Below are 20,451 nucleotides of genomic sequence, written 5' to 3' on the forward strand. Positions count from 1 at the left end.
TAGAGGAAGAATGGTAAGAGGGGTAAATGGTGAAAAAGAGGGACGATGGTGGGAAACAGGCAGTGGAGTGAGTATAGAAAGAACAAGAGAAAGACAGGTCAGTTATTGACACCTAGAGTAAGGGGACGGGAGAAAAGTGCAGTCAGAGGAGGTCTGTTATGGGGCATGTAGGCAGAAAAGACAAGACTAAAGGCTAATAAAGAGAGCACAGCCTGACAGTCTATTAGCACAGAGAGCTGAATCAGATGCCTATAAACAGTGCCTACACTATCTTACAGCTGATAACACTGCTGCTCTTATACTGGCCTTTTAGCTGATTACACGCTCTACATGGTGTAATTTTTTCAGTGCTATAAACTCACAGCGGAGCTGTCTGCAGTTGATAACAACACTGCCGGTAATAATGGCCTTTATTACATTCTCTGTATTGTATACCTCTATGTCAAACTGTCAGCGGCTCGAAATTCAACTGAGAACTTCTACTTGAATCCCCTCCGTTTGACATATTTTTATCGCTGTTGCTGAATAATTCCAGGTCAATCCTGTGTCAATTTCAGAGGCTCGATTTCACTCAAAGTATTATAGCTCCCGTGTCAATTTGATTGAGCTGCAATGGAGCCAAAACTGGTGTCTTCTTCTCTCCAAAAACATTTTCATTGCTCAAGAGCCAATTTAAAAAAAAAAAAAAAGGGTTGAAACTAAAAACATGCCAAGATAGGGCTTTTTTTTATTACCACCTTCATGTAAGAAAGAGCCATCTCATCACTTCCTGTGATAATAAGCACAGTGCCTGCCATAATAAGTGCTGGAAAGGTACTTCAATGTGCCCTCCGGCCATGCTCCTTGATTTTTCAATTGCATATTGGTGTGTATGCACGTTGATGTTAGCTCACCATTGCAGACAAAATCCTTCTTCTGCACATCTGGGACATTGAGGCCTCTCATGTGGGCGGGGGCCATGCACTGGGTGAAGGGCGCCAAGCCCCGCCTGGCTCTGAGCCAATCAGAGAGCCAGGACAGGTGACAGTCACAGTGGAGATTGTTGGAGTGCAGACGCCTGAGACAGATGGAGAAAGAGATTAGTGGCTTTAAGGAAATTGTGTGTAATTATATGCTGTTAACGCGTCAAAATAAGATGCAAAACAGGAACAATTAACACAACAATCTCTTGATTATCATGTCTGAAAGGTTCACTGTCTCGAAGCAAAAGTCTCTCAAACAGTCTGTGAGGAGCACAGGTTCTACTTCTCACACAGCTCACATCCTTGTTGCTTAGGTGAAACACACAAACAAACATGCACTCGCACACAAACACAGAGAGTAATATCCTCAGCTCTCATTCTCCCAAGATCTGTGATTCACTCCCTTTAGAGGAAGGACACATTTGGATATATCACAATCTATTCAGAAAGGCAGAGAGAAACAGAGGCAGAGGGAGAGAAAAGAGGGAGACAAAGGTGGGAAAGGAGAAGATTTTTAATTCGGCAAAAGGAGAAAGAAAAGATGTGTTCAAAGAGTGAAAGTGAGAAAGAGAAAATGAATATAATGGAAGAACAGGATCAAAAAATGAGCAAGATGAGACAAAATTGAAGAAATAAATAACTTGAGAAAAATCTTTTTATTTCTAGGGAGTATTTTGGTCATTTTGGCTTCATTTCATAGTGGCTGGCTGAGTTACAGGAAATGCTGTGATTACATGAGATGCCTGTTAGATGTGTTGGCCACTTGATCCACAGATAAAGATATTTTAAAGGGTCAGTTCACCAAAAGTACAAAAAATTCATATTTTCCCACATGCATCTGGCGGTATCCTGCCATACACTTAGTTTTGGTTTTATGTGTCTTTGTTGTCCTCCTTCAGTACCACCGAGCTGAATGAAATTTTGATTGTGGTGGCCAGAGCATTGAAAGCTTAATGGAAACTTTTTGCTGGCTACCAATGTTCCTGTTGTTCCTGTAGGAAAGTGCTGCCAATCCCAACCATATCCTGAACTGGAATGTTGGTTCTGGAAAGAGATGCTACCACTAGATTTACAAAAATTTAAATGCAATTTTCACATAACGTCATGAGAGATGAAAATAAAATTCAATTTACCTTCATTCTAATGGTTTGGAGGCACAAATGTCAGAGAGGAAAAAAAGCGAAACTGCTCTGCATGGCTATTTTTTCACACACCTGGATGTGCCTGGCTACACTTTGCAATACATTTTGCACATGCAACACGGTAACAATGTGTATAAATGAAATGATAATACTGTGCAGCAGGTGGCTCAGGCCCAGTAGTAGGACCTGGAGCAGTTCACTTTCATGATTCTTGTAATTTCTGGTTGGTATCCACACGGTTGGATGCACTTATTGTAAGTGATTTGCAGTGATTAATGTAATGTAATGATAAAGAGGATTCTCTCATCGTGAGTCTCAAACAGAATTACAGTCACTAACTTATCCTTTAAGTAAGATTTTCACACTAATAGCCTTTTAAAGTTTCACTTGTAGGGTTAATTAAAAGGTGTCGCTCAATACAGAACGCATCAGGTGACGTCTCACAGAGCTGAGACTCTCTATGGGCCGCAGTGGCTGGATCTGACACCTCGAGAGAGGGAGTAGGAGAGAGAGAAAGAGAGATGAGGAGAAGGAGGGTGGATGAACAGCAGAATGTCTTGTCAGCGTATTATATGCCAGCCGGGATATCTAGCCTTTCAGAAGACAGGCCTCCCTTTGTAATAAAGCAGAGGACAAATCCTGTTATGGAACAGAGATGGGCTCATTGATGCTAGCAGCGGGGGCAGTGGGTTTTAATACCGCTCTCCCATTATAAATCCAGTTTATAGTCAAACCCCCGCCTGGAGATAGCCACGTCCCGGCCCACCCCCGGCTCAGCCTTAATTACTGACAAGTAGGATTAAAACACAGGGGAGAATGGGAAGAGGCAGGGGGTATGGAGAAAAGTGCTGTATTTGTGTGTATGTGTGTGTGTGTGTAGCTGTAAGACAGTGATAGGGTTTGTTGGGCTTATTGGTTGAGGGTGACTACAGGCATTGTGTATAGTGCTTCTGTGAATGTGTGTGTGTTTGGTATTTGTGTCTGTCTCTGTGTGTGTTTATTCTTAGTATGTAATCCAAGGGGTTACACATCTTTAGTAATGTGAATTACACAAACACACACACACAGGTACCAGCAGCGGGAGTCCTAAGCTTCTTCAAAGTTTCTGAATGAGAGACATCATGAGGTGATATCATTACTGTTAATAAAATAGATAGATACTGCACGAAAAAAGAGAAGGGAGAAAGAGGATAGAGAGATAGATACATAAATAGAGATAATAAGAAAAAAAGAAAAAAAGTAAGTAATGTAAAAGCAACCGTATGAAGAAATCACGGCTGAAGGTGGAATGGGAGGTAAGACATTTCATTTAGAAAGAAGTTTCTACACACACGCAAACGCACACTTCTCGAACTTCCCAGCTAATAAAATCAGGGACATCTCTAAACACGCTTGATTGAATGAGTCGTTTTTATAAAAGCAGCAAATTCAATAGTGGAATCTGAGGGTGGCAAAAAAAAAGAACAGACGCAAAATTTAATACAGAAGAGGCAGCCACAAGGAGGAGGGGAATGAGGAGGTACGGTGGGACAAGGGACAAAAAGGAGGAGGCTGGACTGAGATGTGAACACTGGGCAAAAAGAAGGTGGAGAAAGAGGAGAGGGGGATGGAAATGAAGAGTGGAAAGAAAAGGAGGAGGAACACAAGAGGACAGGAGGAAACAACAGGAGGAGGTGACAACAGAAAGGAATGAGTGCGATGGTGACGAAAAGAGAATTCAAGGTGGGACAGAGTGAAGAAGGGGTGAAAATGAGGGAGAAAAGTGAGGCATGAAATGTGAAATGGGATGCACACAACACAACGAGGAGGAGATGGGGAAAAAGGAAGAGGACAAATGAGGAAATCAGAAGAGACAGTCACTCAGTGTTGACAGAAAACAGAGGCAGACGAGGGCTTCTGATTAAAAGATATTGGATATTGGTAACTCTGCACTCAATCTGCTGGCAACTGTGTAGCTGCGCTGCTGCCTGGAATCCAATTTTAAAAGGCTGATTTCGAGCTGTATTGCCACTAGAGTTGCAGTAGTATGCAGGAAATATAGAAACCCTGCCATGTGATTGGCTGCTGATGGACACTGCCGTTGGAAAGTTGAACAGAAAATGGATAAATGGATTCTGCGATTGTTTTCCTGCTTGTGTTTAGAAATCCCCATTTCTGAATGTTAAGTGGGGCTGCTTGACCACCAAGCGCCCCTTAAAACTGGTGATTTGGGGAGGAAATCCTGCTCTATGCATGTTGATTTGGAAGAATTCAACCCCAGCGTGACCAGAAGGAATGCAATGGTCTGCCTCTCAAGACTGTCCCACGGGATTATGGGTAGTCTCCCTTGAGATGTCGTGCCATCGCTTTAGCAACTCTAAGATCTTCACACAACTATATGCAGATAAAAAAAATGCACACAAATACACACATAAATCAAAGCCTGCCTTTTAATCAATCAGAAAGGACGATTTGGCCATGATTGTGTGTGTGTGTGTGTGTGTGTGCGTGCATGTGTGTGTGTGTGTGTATTAGTGTCTGTGCTCACATCAGTAACATCAGTAAAGGAGGTTTCTCCTAATGAATCAAAGCAGCTTGAACTACAGAGCTTAAACAAGCCTTTCCTGTGGTATTGATGAGGTTACCACTACTTTGTATGTGTGTGTGTGTGTGTGTGTGTGTGTGTGTGTGTGTGTGTGTGTGTGTGCGTAATGGCCACATGATTATTCACAGTCATGAAACAATAGAAGAGAGGGTCTCTTATTATAGCATGATTGGACGATCACACAGAGACCCCGCTGCCACGCTGTGAATGTTTGTGGCGTGTGTGTGTGTGTGTGTGTGTGTGTGTGTGTGTGTGTGTGTGTGTGTGTGTGCAGTGCATGTCTGGACTTAGTTTGCATGAAAGTCAACACTAATTTATAGTATCTCTCTGCGTGTGTGTATGTGTTAATGTGCAACCACAGAATGCATGTGTGAGCTTCTGTAGTTTGTGCTAGTAGTCGTGTGTGTGTGTGTGTGTGTGTGTGTGTGTGTGTGTGTGTGATACTCACAGTGTCCGCAGCTTGGGCATGTGGTTGAAGCTGGACAGGGGGATGAGGGTGATGTTGTTGTTGTTGAGGGTGCTGGAGAGAGAAACAGGGGAGGAAAGAGAAAAACAGAGTGTTAGAAAAATAAGACCCTGGTGCCACTGAAAGGTCTGGTGGTTTAAACTTGACCCGAGTCAAATTAAATTCTGTCTAGATCGCAGGTTTAAGTCCTTGTCACCTTCTCCCTGACAAGAAAAATGAGCAACAAGTCTCCGAGCTCGGTGACTTTTGTTTTCGAGTCATACTTGAATAACTAATTTTACAAGAACCATTGTTTATGTCAGTGGTTTCCAGCCCCCAAATGGGTTGCACAATGATTTCTGAGGGGTCCTGACATGGTTAATACACACTCTGCTACACCAAAACTTGGTGGTTTCAGGCCTCTCTGGCATGCTTTTTTGTGAAACACTGAATAGTTGGATCCCTTTAGGTTCTGGAAAATTGTTTAAACTAAACTTTCTGCGAAAAGAAAATCGCTCACAGGACAATACTTCTAAATGTGATAAATCACTGTGCATTTACAAAACTGCTCTTAAATGGATGTATTTAAAAAAATTCTCCACAGTTTTGTAAAAACAGAAAATATAGAACAAATATTTTCTCCACCATAACTTAAAGTTCTATGTGATAACTTTTCATGGTGAAATCCAAACTCTTATTGTTTAGCAGTGTTTCAATTGACTCCTGGGGATGGAACAAAGTCTTTAGTTAGTAATTTAGTTTAATTTAAGAGCTTTTAAAGTAGACTAATCTGATCTATGGTGTACTGCAGAGCAAAATCTTATGATCTAAGGCAACAATACATTTTTTTAGCCTCTTAAGAACAGAAATGACTGTCCTGGGAGAGAAACTGCTCCTTTTTTGTTCTTCCTAAGGTTTGTTCTTTTTCACAGTTATTTTTTTTTCTTAATCTGAATTCAGTGTTTTCTATGATGTGGAGATTGTAAAGCTCACTAGGACAAACTCATTATTCTGGGTTATATGAATGAAACGGACATGATTTGAACTGAAACTGTACAACATCTTCAAAACTGCAACACTCTCCCTTTTTAAATCCTGACCTTCTGTCCAGGGTGCTGCTATTGTGCCAAGTCATCACATAGAGATTTAACTCATTATTTATTGATACGCACACACATGAACACGCACAAACCCCCTTGATCTGTGTTTCTTCCATCTCGAACTCATAAGCAGGTCACTGCTGTCTCTGACTATTAGCTCTCTCATAAACTACACTCTGTCTCATATGTAGTATCGACCTAAAGTGGAATGAAAAACAAGGTTGACTGTCATTACAACCAAACGCACACACACAAACACACACACACACACGCAAGCAATCCCACTTGGTGTGTTGAAGAAACACAACGCCTATTGATTCTCTGTGGTTTTCATGTACAGAAATGGAGACAGAAATGAGAACGGAGGGGAAAAAAATGCAGAAAAGACGACTATTCCATCAAAGCAATCCACAGGGGGATCAGATTGCATTGACAGACTCGTACAAGCTGGTAAAGCTGCATACACAAAACACTGGAGGGGTGGGTGAAATATATCAGAACGCAAGCAGAGTCCCTCATGACTGAAGCAGTGCACACACACACAGAAAAATTACAATACAGCAAAACACAAGACCGGACAAAGACGTACAACTTACATTGTAATAAATGAACTGAGCAAATCCTTCGAGGCACTGCAGGCTGTAAATGACTGACTTTCATCCCAAAATCTTTAAACAAAAGGAGCATTATCCCAAAATTTGACATGTTTCCTAATGCAGGAGGACACTAACAACTTTAGTTTACAGCACACAAGGTCCTCCTGCAACATTTATACATCCAAAATTTCTTTCAGTTTGAAAGTGCAGACAAAAAAAAAATATCACAGGAGATCATGTAAATACGAATAATTAAAGAAAAGCAATACTGGGATAAAGTTTGAGCTGCAAATCAATTAAAATCCGCTGTATTATTGATTTTATCTCTTTATCAAAGCAAACTTTTACAGATTGATTTGGTCTGAAATACAACAATATACTGCTAAAAATAATAATCCCTCATTATAACTTCTGAGAGTGTTCAAATGGCTCCAAGTCAAATCTTTACAGGGAGAATTCAGCACCGAAAACATGAGCGAATGAGTGATGCATGTTGCATTAGAAAATCCAGGGATTTCTAAAATTTATACGACAGTATAATTTTTCTGGTGGCTTGCGGGAGCCAACATCCACACAAGCCAGTGCAACCCCTTGCTTTGTTTTTGCCCAAGTTTCATGGATCATTAATTTCACTGGATAGAAAATAGGGCTAGTTTACTTTACATATCACCCGAAACCTTGTGCATTCAAAGAGTCATTGTTTCAGGACGGATGAAGACTGAGCGGTCATTTTTTAGAACTAAAACCCATTCATTTTTCACGTTTGACAATGTGTTTTTAATGCTTTCCGACAAGGACAAGGCCAGCGTTCTCCCTGAAAAATGGCTCAAATTCAACACGAGAGGATTTTTTATTTTTTCTATTTTTTTTACAGCATCTGCAATATGTTTGTGCCTAAACACACAGTGTGACCACGGTGAGGGTTTGGCTTTAGCCGGCAAAACTAAAGGATGGTTTGTTTTACACACTGTCGTCACAACTGTTCAAAATAGGGTCATTACCGGGGGTTTGCTGTGTTTTTACTAACACCCACTCAGCCTTAAAATAGACTGTTTTTACTTCACTCTGTTGATGTTACTACTTTTCTTTCTCTTTAATTCTCTCTCCTTCCGATTCTTTTCTACATTCCCCTCCCTGCCAGTATAGCCTCAGTGGCCTTGGTAGACGGATAACGTTTCACACTCACTCTCTCACACACACACACACACACACATCAGGAGTGCTGCTATGGTCAGCCCTGTCAGGGGTGATTCCACCCAGTATATATAATTTAATTGTGAAATAACAATAATTTCCCTCTGCAATTTCCCTGTCAGTTATTCTCCCACTCACTCCGTTCAACCCCCCTTTACATCTCTCTGCCTTAATAAAGTAGTGACTGGACTGATTTAAGCCAAGATAAACACTAAAAACATCATTTAGAAGTCCACAACTATGTTTTATATTGTGGCTGTTTTTTTCCCAGCTTATTTTACTCGCCTCTGGCCATGGCTGCACTCTTAAAAAATCGGAGGTAGTCTTGGATTTGAAGTGATCGTAAAAAAAATATGTGCATTTTGGCAAAGAGAGCTCACGGTTTAATATTGCAAAGATTTAGTCGACCCGGCTACTAAAAGTAAAATCAGCAAACCAAGTGAGGACTTTGATAAAGTCTTAAAAAAGTGTCAGAGCTTGCCTTCATTTTGTGCAATTGCTAACTGAATTTAACTAATGTAAACACACCTGCTTGCCCCAAAAACATCCAGATGAAATGTGTCATTTTAAAATTTCAGTTAATTTTTAAAATTTCTGATTTTATTTGGTGTGATAACAGGTGGCACTGGGTGATAGCAGCTACAGACAAACGTCCAGATTACTGTACACCTGTGAATTTCTCCAACATTTCTTTCAGGTCTTTGGTTTTACAGTGTAAAACCAGATGGGAACTTTCCACTGGTTTTGCCTTCCACCTTATGTCAGTCTAAACTTTATAATCCTGCAGCCTTGACAGATCCCAACACACCATACTGTACTTCCACCACAAAATCACACAGTGCAAACCGGAACATTGGCTGTGTAGTCGCAGTCCCATTTACAAACGTCTCACGACTGATGTTATATGGTTAGGAAAATACTTGGTGTGCTGTGTATTAGCATCCTGTGCTGCAGCTGTTTCCAAAGTGACGTTATGGTCTGAGCGAGAAAGCTTTATTTTTTCACAAAGCCTTTGACTGCTCTGTTTTATGTCTGCTTCAAGAACTGATTTTACAGTCAATGTTGCTTGATGTAATGTAAAGATATTATTTATAGATTAAGTAAGAGGGTCAAAGACACACAGATGTGGAGGTATATATTATTGGATGCTGTTTAGACTCTTGTGTCCTTGGGAGTTCTGAGGTAATCGTAATTATTAAGCCTTTAAACTTGTGTATGTACAGCACATCTGATAATCATCAGTCAGTAACTCCATGATGGGATCCAGTGTGCAAAGCAGCTACAATTTTTTCCCATTAAAGACCCAACTTCCTTGCAATCTTTTTTTCAAACGCAGGAGTTTGTCTTTGGTCTGACATTCATTTTAAGGTAGTTGTGTTTTCTTACGCTCACATTCCTCCTGCTAAAAACAAAAAACAAACTAAAAAACAAGCCCAAACACATCATATTTACTGTATAGATTTTAATACAGCTATATTTTACTGGAAGATTAATTATTTGAGAAAAGCCTGTTTAAAAAAAAGCACATTTTTCTCTGCAGTTGCAGTAAAAGAGAGCTCAAGGACTGGCCCAACAGTGTTTGCGACACACAATGTTTCTATTACAAAATGCCCATTCAGCTCTATTTTTCCTGTTTAATTTGAGATCGGCTGCAGTGACCGCTGCAGTGGGCTTGCAGGATAGATCCACGTGTGTGTGTGTGTGTGTCTGTTTGCTGGTGTGTACATGCCTGTGTGCGTGCTACTGTTAGGAGTGTATTCTTGAGTCAGCACGTACGGTGCATGCTTGCGTGTGTGTGCTTTCGGTGCAGCGGTCTCTCTGTTGCAGTAAAAGGGCCTCTGCAGTCAGTGATGGAGGAGACTCTTTAGAGGCAACCCACCAGGGAGATGCTATCGCTTGTGTTTGTGCGTACTTGTGTGCGTACGAGAGTGCGTCTGTGTTTGTGTGCGAGAGTGATGTTATCATATGTGTCTTTGCTGCTGCCTACACGCTGAGGTCATAGCCTTACTCGTCAATCTTTCCTCCCTCGTACACACATAGACACACACATACACAAGATTATCCGGCTGTTTGCAGAGGTCCAAACATCTTCTACTCTCCTCTTAAGATGCTGGATATTAAGCCAGGCATGAAAAATACCTTAAATAATACATAAATACTCCAAAACAGCTTTCAAAAATGAGGTTGCTTTTTAGTATTTGGCAACGTTGTGCACACAACACGTCTGATCATGTGGCCTTCGTCAGCATTAAGATCATGTGGTCAAATTAAAATATTCAGATATTCCAACTAAGTGATGTCTTTTTTTGTGTGCCCCTTGGTGTGCCTTCAAAAATAAATCTTGGTCTCTGGAGAAAAGTTGCATTTAATTAAAATCAACTTTATACTGTATGTGTTGATAAAATGGACAAGACAGACAAACAGTTTTTCCCTCTCTGTCACGTGTGAAATGAGAAACTGGCACAAATGCAAATTTTGATCCCAGAAATCTGTGTTAAATTTGGTAAGTTCTGGAAATTCCTGTCAGATCTGATGTATTTAAAAGCGAATTCAGCCTAAAACAAACAGGAACTGCATAGGTTTTTTCCCTGTTATATGTTATATGTAAGTCTGGGGGTGGAAAGTAATTAAGTACTTTTACTTATGCACTATACTAAGTACAATTTACGATACTTTAATTGAGTATTTCGGTTTTATGCTACTTTATACTTCTACTCAACTGCGTTTCAGAGGGAAATATACTTTCTACTCCATTAAACTTATTTGACAACCTTAGTGTCAGCAGTGTTTAATCAGCTTCACATTTCAGATGTCTATGAGTTGTTAACAGCTTTACTAAATAGCGATTTTTCCCTCTGTACTTCTGACATTTATTTCAATAAATGTTTAAATGACAAGTACTTTTGCTTTAATACTTTTACATTTTCCTGCTAATACTGTACTTATGTATTTTTACTTATGTATGACTTTTTAAGCAGGACTTTTAAGATGTTTACACTGCTGCATTAGCACTTTCACTTAAGGGTGTGAATACTTCCACCACTGTATATGTTACATACATTTTTATATACATACATACATTTATATATACATGCATGTATTACATGTCATTATATGTATCTGATTTGCCCCACATGTGAGCAAAATATCTGAATCTACGAGCAAAGTAAATGTAAAAAATGCAAAGGCTGTGGATGTACAAGGTGGTTGCCATGGAGATGAAGACGGTGATGTTCCTCTGTGGGTAAAAATGACAGATATTGTTAATAAAAGCAATAATCTTCATGTTCACCAAACCCCTGTGAACTTAAAGTTCAAGGTCGAAACTTCGTTTTCATCCCCAGTGTGTTCTGTGTTTCCTGACAGACGGTGGGGTGATATTAAAACTGAACAAGGCAGTCTCGTGGTTTGAGGTACTGACCATGTAAGGTCACAGTTTTGATCAGCATGTCCTGTAACATCTGCTTGTCCTGCTCAAGTCCCTTTGAGGAAGCTACCTGAAAACTTTTTTAGATCTGGAAACAATGAAAATCTTAGATATGACTCTCCAGAAAGAACACATGTAACACGTAGGTATGCATGTGTATTTATGTTTGCGTGGGTTAGCATCTATGTGTGTCTGGCTCCATGAAGTCTGGGCTGCCTTTGTGTGTGTCTGAATGTTCGTGTGTGTAATAAAGTGAATTTTCTATTAGTCTCTATTATGCTCAATCAGCCTTAACAGATACAGATCAATACACTGACAGAATGTCTGATTTACAACGGCCTCTAAAACACAACACAACAATGTAACTTTATGACTGTGATTACAACCAATATCGACTTTGCGTTCAATACGATTATTCTCTCTCGTAATCACTAACGTTAGTTACGGTTCATGAAAAGCAGCAGAGTGAAAGAAGAGCTCTGATGACTGAATTACTAAACACAACATAAAATGTATCATGAACGTACCTTTACGCAACAGTATCGGATTGTCATTTTATTGCTTTTTTATTGTACAGCGAATGTCCGATTATACTCCCACTGCTAAAGGTTTGTGCTACAGTGCATCAGACGGACTTCCACAGTTGCTGGTTTTGAATAAATCTAAACATCTCAGAGTAGAAAGTTTTGTCCTAGCCTGTGAATTTAAAAAGAAATAAAAGACTGAAAACATCATTTACAAATGCTTTCATTAGTGGAAAAATAGAAAATCTGAACCTGATTTTCACATCTTATCTAACATATGAGGATCCTAGTTGAAGAGTTATTATTTTGTGAACTGCTTCTGCTACCAATGTAAAAACACTGTAATTTATTACAATTTTCTGCAATCATCTCGGAATATTAGACTTCACTTTTTCTAGCCCTGATGTTTCGTTTTAGATGAGACTCCTGGGTGAAAACATTCTGGTACACTTGGATCTACTACTACTGAAATCAATACTCCATTGTGGGAATTAAACCACAAACTGAAAGCACAACAAAGCAATTTTATGACTCTACTTACAACTTCATTGTTGCTACAATTGATTCAAACTGCCTCTAATAATTGAACATTATACAGAAATCACTGATGGGACAAAACAGAGATTGTGGAAACACACAGTGTTTTTATCAGGGTCTTACAAGATGAACACAATTAGTGTTACAGTGACAATTTATCTCAGCTCAACCTGGGAGCTGCTCAGCAAGCAAACTGTTCCTCTAACATCTGTGTTGCAAAGGTAAATGCGTTATGTGGTTTGCTGGTTTCAGTCACTTATCATCAGTGACTCGTCATCGGGAATGGCAGGTGAATGCAATTAACGACCTAATTGGTTAGAAAATTGGCAGCTGGCCTGTGTATCAGGTTTAAGACCTGCTCAGACGGCAAAAATCTGTAGTAAAATCAAATAATTTCATTATTCTCAGTGGAATTTGCCTGGAGGGGAAAGAAAAATGTAATTCTTTCGCATCCAGTTCAACTTTGCATTAAATTCAACTGGTAAACTTCAACATGCAATTTGTGCTCGAAGGTATGGTGAGCAGAAAGTTATGAGACAGGACTGTTGGTACTAACACTTTAACTTTAACAACTTTAAATACTTATAACAAGATTACTTCAAATAATCTATAAACTGTGTTAAGGAGCCATATTTTCCTGCCTTCAAACTCTCTTTACTGAATGAGACCAACTTTAAAGATCACTCACACAGTCACATCTTAGTTTTAACTGCAGGTTCTTGTTTTTGCTGGTAGATTACATTTTCTTTCTCAAGTGGATATGTTACTGACATGTGACCTCTGTCTTCCAGTGACAGCAATCCATCTAAAAAATCCATAAAACTATCAAAAAAACATTCTGACCTCTGTGTTGGTCAGTCCCTCCGGATTTTAGCAAAGGGTTTTCTTAGAGATGTTTTTTCTCCCATCAAAGCAAAGGCAGAGATACTGCCTCAATGGACCAATAGAATGCAATGCATCCACAACATATCTATGTTTTAAATAAGTTACACAACTAACTTTTTCTTACTTTTGTCAACTCTCCTTCTTATTATCTGCCTTCATGCTACAGTAAAATCATCTCATGGTTATTGTAACAGTGCGAGCATGAGAAGTTCATGGTCCTCCTCTGGAGGTTGTTAAAAGTTGATGTGGGATTAGCTAGAGAAAAAGAAATACAGAAATAAATTCAATGGAATTTAGTACTTTGTACTGGTTGCATATTGTGAAAAAATGTCAGTGTGTATCATAATAAATGTTCACAAGGAAAAACCCAGACCTCCAGCTAACCTACTGCATTCAATACATCATGTGTAAAACAGAGTGGAACACCTTTCAAAATCAATACCTAAGATAAAATGCAAAGGAAAGGTTATGCTGTAATTAAAGTTATCAAGTTAAATCAAGGTTACATTCCTGTTTTCTAAATTGAATTTTTTCAGGATGGAAATTGGTATTCCAGCGCCGTGACTGAAAAAGTATTGAATGGAAAGATTAAATGCAAAATGTTATTTGGCAGAGGATAAAATGGGGTGAACAGCAAACGGGGTGAACAGGTTAAAGCAGGCATAAATTGTATTAGAGAGGAATGTTGATTGTCATTCAAAACATGTATTAAGATAAACTGTGAAGCCAGTGTACACATTGATTTTGCAGGGGTGGGCGTGTAAACAGGCTTAAATGCATCCAGTGACGGGGAAGATCCTTAAGTTTAAAATCTGTTCTTTATCTGTTTCATAACGGCTCTTATGCAGCTGTACATGAAGCATAAAACTACAAAAAGATGCATAGTATATGCAAAACAATATTTGTTCACTCATGCAAAACAATCTAACTTCTGTGCATGATAATTGCTTTAAAGCTCCAGTAAAGCTGATCACTTACCAGAATTTACTTGTCAGTTACATGACTGATCTAAAAACTAAAGAAAAATACCAACATGCTGTCTGTGATGTCCGAAGTTGGGTTGATTAGCTTTCTTGCTGAAACTCAAATGTAAAGATTGATACCACCCCAACGTCTGAGGCTACATCCACCAGTTTAGCTTATCTTAGCAGGTTAGCTTAGGTTAGCACAGAGACTGGAAACAGGGGGGAAACCCCTATTTCTTGGCTGGGCACAGTAACTTCACAGAGCCAGGCTAGCTGTTCCCAGTCTTTTTGCTATGCTAAGCTAACAAGTTGCTGGAAGTAGCCATAATATTTACTTTACAGACAGTGACATCTATCTTCTCATCTAACTCCCAGCATGAAAGCATATACTGTGAGAGTATTTCCCAGAATGTTACGCTGTTCCTTTAAAAGTCAAAAACTGGAATAACTTTTTCTTTTTGGAGAGTTTGTGGAAGAGTTTTCTTGGATAAGAGAATTGGATTAGTGAATTTCTCCATTGTGAGATCAATAAAAGTCTAATCTAATAAAGTATCTAGTGGCAAAAATCAGAACTGCAGCGACCTCTGCCGTTAGAACTGAACTGCAGTGGTTACTGCTTACATGTAACACATAATTTCCTGTAGATAGATCAGTTTTACTGGGCTAAACACCCAACAGCAAATGTACAGCAAAGAAACTGGCTATAGCTTAAATCACTGTTGTGTTAATTAATAAGCAGTGCAGAGTAGACATGAATTTATTTGAACAGATTATTACTTTACTCTTTATCGTTCGTCCCACCGCCAAAATATCATTTTAAAACAAATGTGGAGTGTGTTCTGCTGCAGGTGTTTTTGCTTTGACAGGAGCTCTAACAGGAATTTATTTCTCTGAGAGCTTTCCCACACAGACACTGAAAGGGGGCCAACTGTCGAAAGGCCTAAAAGACTCTTTGAGCGGTGTGGAGAGCCCTCAGCATCTTCCCCCAGGCCTCATTACAGCTTCGGGAGAGGAGGTAAAAGGGAAACGCACGGACACTTCACGCCTTCAGTCACTCATTTGTTTAACCCCTTCACACCCACCATTCACTCTTTCACTGTGGAGAAAGAGAGCAGCTTGAAGAGGCTTAAAGAGTGAACCTCTTTCAGTCAAATCGGTCACATGATCATTTAACCTCTTTCACTCTTTCTATTCACTCCTGCAGACAGGGAAGGGGGGGATATCTGCCTATAGGTAGATGTTAAGATAAATATGTTTGAGTGCATGTGTGTGTGTCCGCTGCTATGCATCCTTGTGTGTGTGTTGGAGGATGGACATCTGTGTCCTGTCTCGCTGAGTCAGACAGTGAGACTCACCGACCCTTGAAGTAATCAGTCATCTGAGACTCACACAATGGCATAGCCCGACGGTATGCCTCTGTACATGCAGGTGTGTGTGTGTGTGTGTGTGTGTGTGTGTGTGTGTGTGTGTGTGTGGTCGTCAGAGTGTGTAGGTGGGTTTGTGTACATGTACAGTTGTGAGTGCATGTGTGGACCTTTTTTTCAGTTGTGTGTGCATTCAGTGGACAAGGACAAATGGTTTTCAAGGATGTAACTATGTGACAGAAAGCTTGAGTGTATATATGTGTGTGTGTGTGTGTGTGTGTGTGTGTGTGTGTGTATACGTGTGTGTGTGTGTGTGGTTGCTCAAGCTATGAGACACAAAGAAAGAAAGGGCTATGCGAATGAATGCTCCTGTCCTTCATTCAGGGTGCGTCTGTTTTGATCAGGACATTTCAGCTTGTAAGTTGAAGTGATTTTTGACCCTGTTGACTTTAACACAGGACTCAAAGGGTCTATGAGGTCTGCAAACAGGCTTTAAGGGCCTTTAGGTATAAGAGTTAAGGGCTTTTAGTGGTTCAATTGTCTCATATTTGAACTTTCCCACGGGGTTTAATGCCTGCTTTACTGCTTTACCCTTGCAGCCTGGTGTTAAATTGTGTATTTTTCAAGTGTATTTTGTTTGTGAGTGTGTGTGTGTGTGTGTGTGTGTGTGCATTTGTTCTTGAGCTCCTTTGAGTATTTGTGTTGTCGCCTACATATATGTGTGTATGTGAGGGTGTGTGGGCTACTTTAATAAACTCTCGAGTGTTTGAACAACCAAAGTCGCGCAATTTACTCCTCACATCTCGGAGAAAATTGACATTTCCAAAGTGTTGCCGTTGGAAACCACCCCTGGGAAAGCTCAGCTGTTTACAACCCAAACCAAAAAAAAAGCACTAAGGGGCTGAGATAATTAGTAGTGACCGAATCTTGAGCTTTGCTGCATTTTAAGTCAAAGATTATATTTATGACAGAGTGAGCGTAGGACTGACCACTTCGCAGGTGAAATGATTTTCTCTCAAAGAAATAAACCATTTTGTAAGTGAAACCTTGACATTTTAGAATCCAGCCTGTTATTTTTCTGCTGAAAACACGAAGCTACACGAAGCCTCCACAAATGGAGGCAAGAAAAGGTTTCTGTATCGGCGCTCCAATTAACTGAATAATGAATGTTTGTATTATTCCTCACTGAGACCAGTAGGTGCCGAGCGCTGCAAGCTTTTCACATTGCCTGACGGACAAAGGAAGAAACTTCGTCCAATAATGTGCCGAGCTCTTGGCGAGGAGTTATAACAGACTCAAACACAAAGGTATCTTTGTGAAAAATCAAGACTCTTTGAATTAGGGTGTAAACGATAGCCCAAATGTAGAGTTAAGTTACAAAAGCTGCCCCTAAAACCACAATCTGATGATGTTGATTTTAATCAAATTAACTTACACTAAGTAAACAGGGATACAGGGTGATTATCATTGGACAATTCCATGTGGTTTGGCTGAAGGCTGCCTGTGTGAGAGTGTGCAGCAGCTATATGCCAGGCTTTGCTTTCTGATATTTCATAATATGTCATCCTTCTATTCTGGTTGAATACAAATGCTTTGTGGGTTTCCAAAAAATGAAAATCTGCAACCATGACATGGAGAAGCAGGGGAGGGAGAAAGAAAGAGGAACAGACTAATAGTATGGGAGGGAGGAAGACAGACAGGAAGAAAGATGTACATAAAAATACACTGATGAGACCATTACACCTTAAACGGGAACAAATTAGATTGCAGATTGCCTCTCTTCCCCGACTCTCCTCCTCCTTCTTTCTTTTGCTCTCCTCTCATCTTTTTTCAATTGTCTTTACGCTCTGCTTGATTTCCACCTTAAATCGCCTCTCATCCTCTCTCCTCCTCTCCCTCATCACCATTTCTCCTCCTCTTTCCTGTCCTGCCACCCAGTGGGATGTGATTAATTGTGAGTGGGTCAGACTGCTGGCACAGAGCGCTTCCAATATCTGACGCTATTCCCACCTCTGCATAAGCAGAACCCCACCGCCACCCAACCCCACCCGGCCCCGCCCTTAGCATACTTTATCACAGATGAAGAAATAGGAGTTAAATTTCTATGTTTGGGGTGCTACCATCTGATGAATATACACATGAGACGATATGATATTTATTATATGGTAGCGATTACTTCAATAACTCAGGTTCTATTAGGGCATTGGAGGGGATCATTGTACAAGACAGCATAAAGATATTGTTAAATTTATAGGATTTTTTGCATCATTGTGATGAAGCACCTTGATTTTTGAGGCATCTAATTGACAAGATTACACATTCCAATCTGGTTAATTGTTTGAATTTCAAGGTATGTATATCAGCATCACAGCATACCGTGATAACATGTTTTATCCATGTGCAGGACTTTCTGAGGGATGCAGAATGAATGGGGCACACAGTCGGCTTTAGTCACTAGCACTATGCAAGAAATTAAAATAAAGCCTCAAACCGGACAATTTTGGCTTGAGAACTGTAAAATCAGATACTTATTTGAAATGTTTTAGACAGAATCGACAGATGACGTGAGCTCTATCCTGCTGATGTAATAGTGTCAGTGCTGGTTTTTGGCTGCTCCCGTCCCTGTTGCCACTCCCTCCTCTGACGGATATTTCACCATCTCCACCCTTACTTCCCTCCTTCTCTCACTCTCCCCGACTGCCTCTTCCTTTTTTATCACCTCCAGCTCCTTTCCCTTCACCTCTTTTCTCCCTCCCTCTCTCTCATTTCCGTCTTTCTGCCTCCTCCAACCCCTCTGACCCTTTATCTGTGTCGCTCTCCAAACCAACAAACTCAAAGCACTTTATAAATCCACTATCATTATTCAAATGGAAACAGTCAACTGTCACAGTTTCTCTTTATCTCCCTTTCAGGCGCTGCTCCAACTGCTTTCTCTAAATCCCAAATAAATATGTCTAAAACCACTGTCATTATTTTGAAGACAGTAGTTACCTTACACTCTTATCTTAGGCATTATCCCTTGGCTTTGTTTTACTCCTCTCTACTTTCCCTCATCACTCACCCTCCCAGCGAATTTCATACAGATATTTCTAAACTTGAAATTCTTCTGCGCACTTCTGGCCCTTTTCTCTCTTCTTTTCTCGATTCCTGACCCTCCATCTTGTCTTCAGTCTTTCTTGCCTTTTCTCTCTCTTTCCCACAATTCCTCATCCCTCTCTTTCTTGCTCCGTCTCTCTCTCAGGTCAGACCCTCTGTCTTTGCCAGGGAGCTGCTTGTTGCCAGGGTGTGATGGCTCTGCTGAGCCCGCTGACTCAAACAGAAGCCAGAAGGCCAGCCAAACCAAAATCACTGAACAGCAGAAAGCTGCACTCGTCTGTTCTCTTCTGACCCCTCCGTGCGCGCGCACGCATGCACACACGCTCACACACACACGCACACACACACACACACACACACACACACATACATAAAGATACAGTGTTTACACACACAAGAAGATGTGGCCGAACATACAGTGTATGGCGCAGACATGGACAAGCACAGACAAAGGCACTTCCATCCACTTTAAGTTAATTTGCTTTCTTAGAAACCTCTAAAGTGTGCAAACACACACACACACATGCACACACACACTAGCCTTTATATCACTAAACTTTAGGTTCAAGAAAGATTCGTTTCAGGGGCTTCGATCCAGCACCCACGCGTCAGGGATATAAGACAGATCTGGAGGCAGGACGCGACCGCAGAAATGCAATCGTTACTGAGGGCGGCTCAGCCTGGACACACACCAACTGCACTGGGGATACTCTGACATGTAGGGCACAGCACACACACACACACACACACACACACACACACACACACACACACACACACACACACACACACACTTTTTTCTCTACCCACTAACTCTTGTTTTATTCTGACAGTTGGACCAGTAGAGTTGCACAAACAACAACCCTGTTTGGTCATACTCTAAGTTCAAATTACATTTAAGGCGAAAGGCGTGCATGCGTACAAGCATACACACACATACACACAGAAAGCCAGGGTATTTCACCATACTGAAAGTACTATTGGGACTAGCAAGCAGAACCACTTTGTGTCTCTTTTGTATTTCCTCACAGTAGCAGAAGACAACAGATATTCAGCAGCATATATATCATTCATTTGGAGCCTCGCCATCTTGTTTGTTGATCTGGAGGACTGTATTTGTTTAGACAATTCAATGCTTTGGTGCTTTTTTTTTTATTTTAAACTCTCTTTGAATGAAAACTGAATGACTGAAATTGTGAAAATTAGCTGGAAGTAAAACATGGGCTGTTAATTCATCTGACTTTTTATATTGATTTAATAAATTGCATACCCGTTTTAGATCTACTCAGTCATGAAGAGACCTTCCCCTTAACCAACCTTAAAAAAACAGATTAATTTATTTTGCTTCATGCTCTAGATGTTTTTTGGTCAAAGGAGTTGTTTGAAAAGCCAAAAGGCAGCAGGAGCAACGGCCATTTATATGTCAAAGGACATCTAATTTTAGCCTTACACAATATGTTATTCTTTTTCTTGGCTTCATAGATTCATTCATGATTTGTTTAATCACATGCTGCGCAGTCACATCAGGTGTGAAGAAATCAGATTATGAGCAAAGTCGTTGCATCTCTTGAAGCCTTGTGATACGTTTGAGGACTTTTTTTTAGCCTGTCAGTTGGTTTGATGCTACGCT

The 20,451-nt window shown here is 40.3% G+C and overlaps 1 protein-coding gene across 1 annotated transcript in view; it reads right to left on the reverse strand.

The window, feature by feature from the left end:
- slit3 (slit homolog 3 (Drosophila)) overlaps positions 1-20,451 on the reverse strand; it is a 241,586-nt gene that overhangs the window by 66,631 nt on the left and 154,504 nt on the right. Inside the window, exons 7-8 of the mRNA XM_041943676.1 lie at positions 5,137-5,208; positions 894-1,057 (exon numbers count right to left, since the gene is read on the reverse strand). Coding sequence (XP_041799610.1) covers positions 894-1,057; positions 5,137-5,208 — 236 coding nt within the window. The remainder of the gene's footprint in view (positions 1-893; positions 1,058-5,136; positions 5,209-20,451) is intronic.

This window comes from Chelmon rostratus, chromosome 9 (genome assembly GCF_017976325.1).
Source record: "Chelmon rostratus isolate fCheRos1 chromosome 9, fCheRos1.pri, whole genome shotgun sequence".
In the NCBI taxonomy this organism is placed as follows: Eukaryota; Metazoa; Chordata; class Actinopteri; order Chaetodontiformes; family Chaetodontidae; genus Chelmon; species Chelmon rostratus.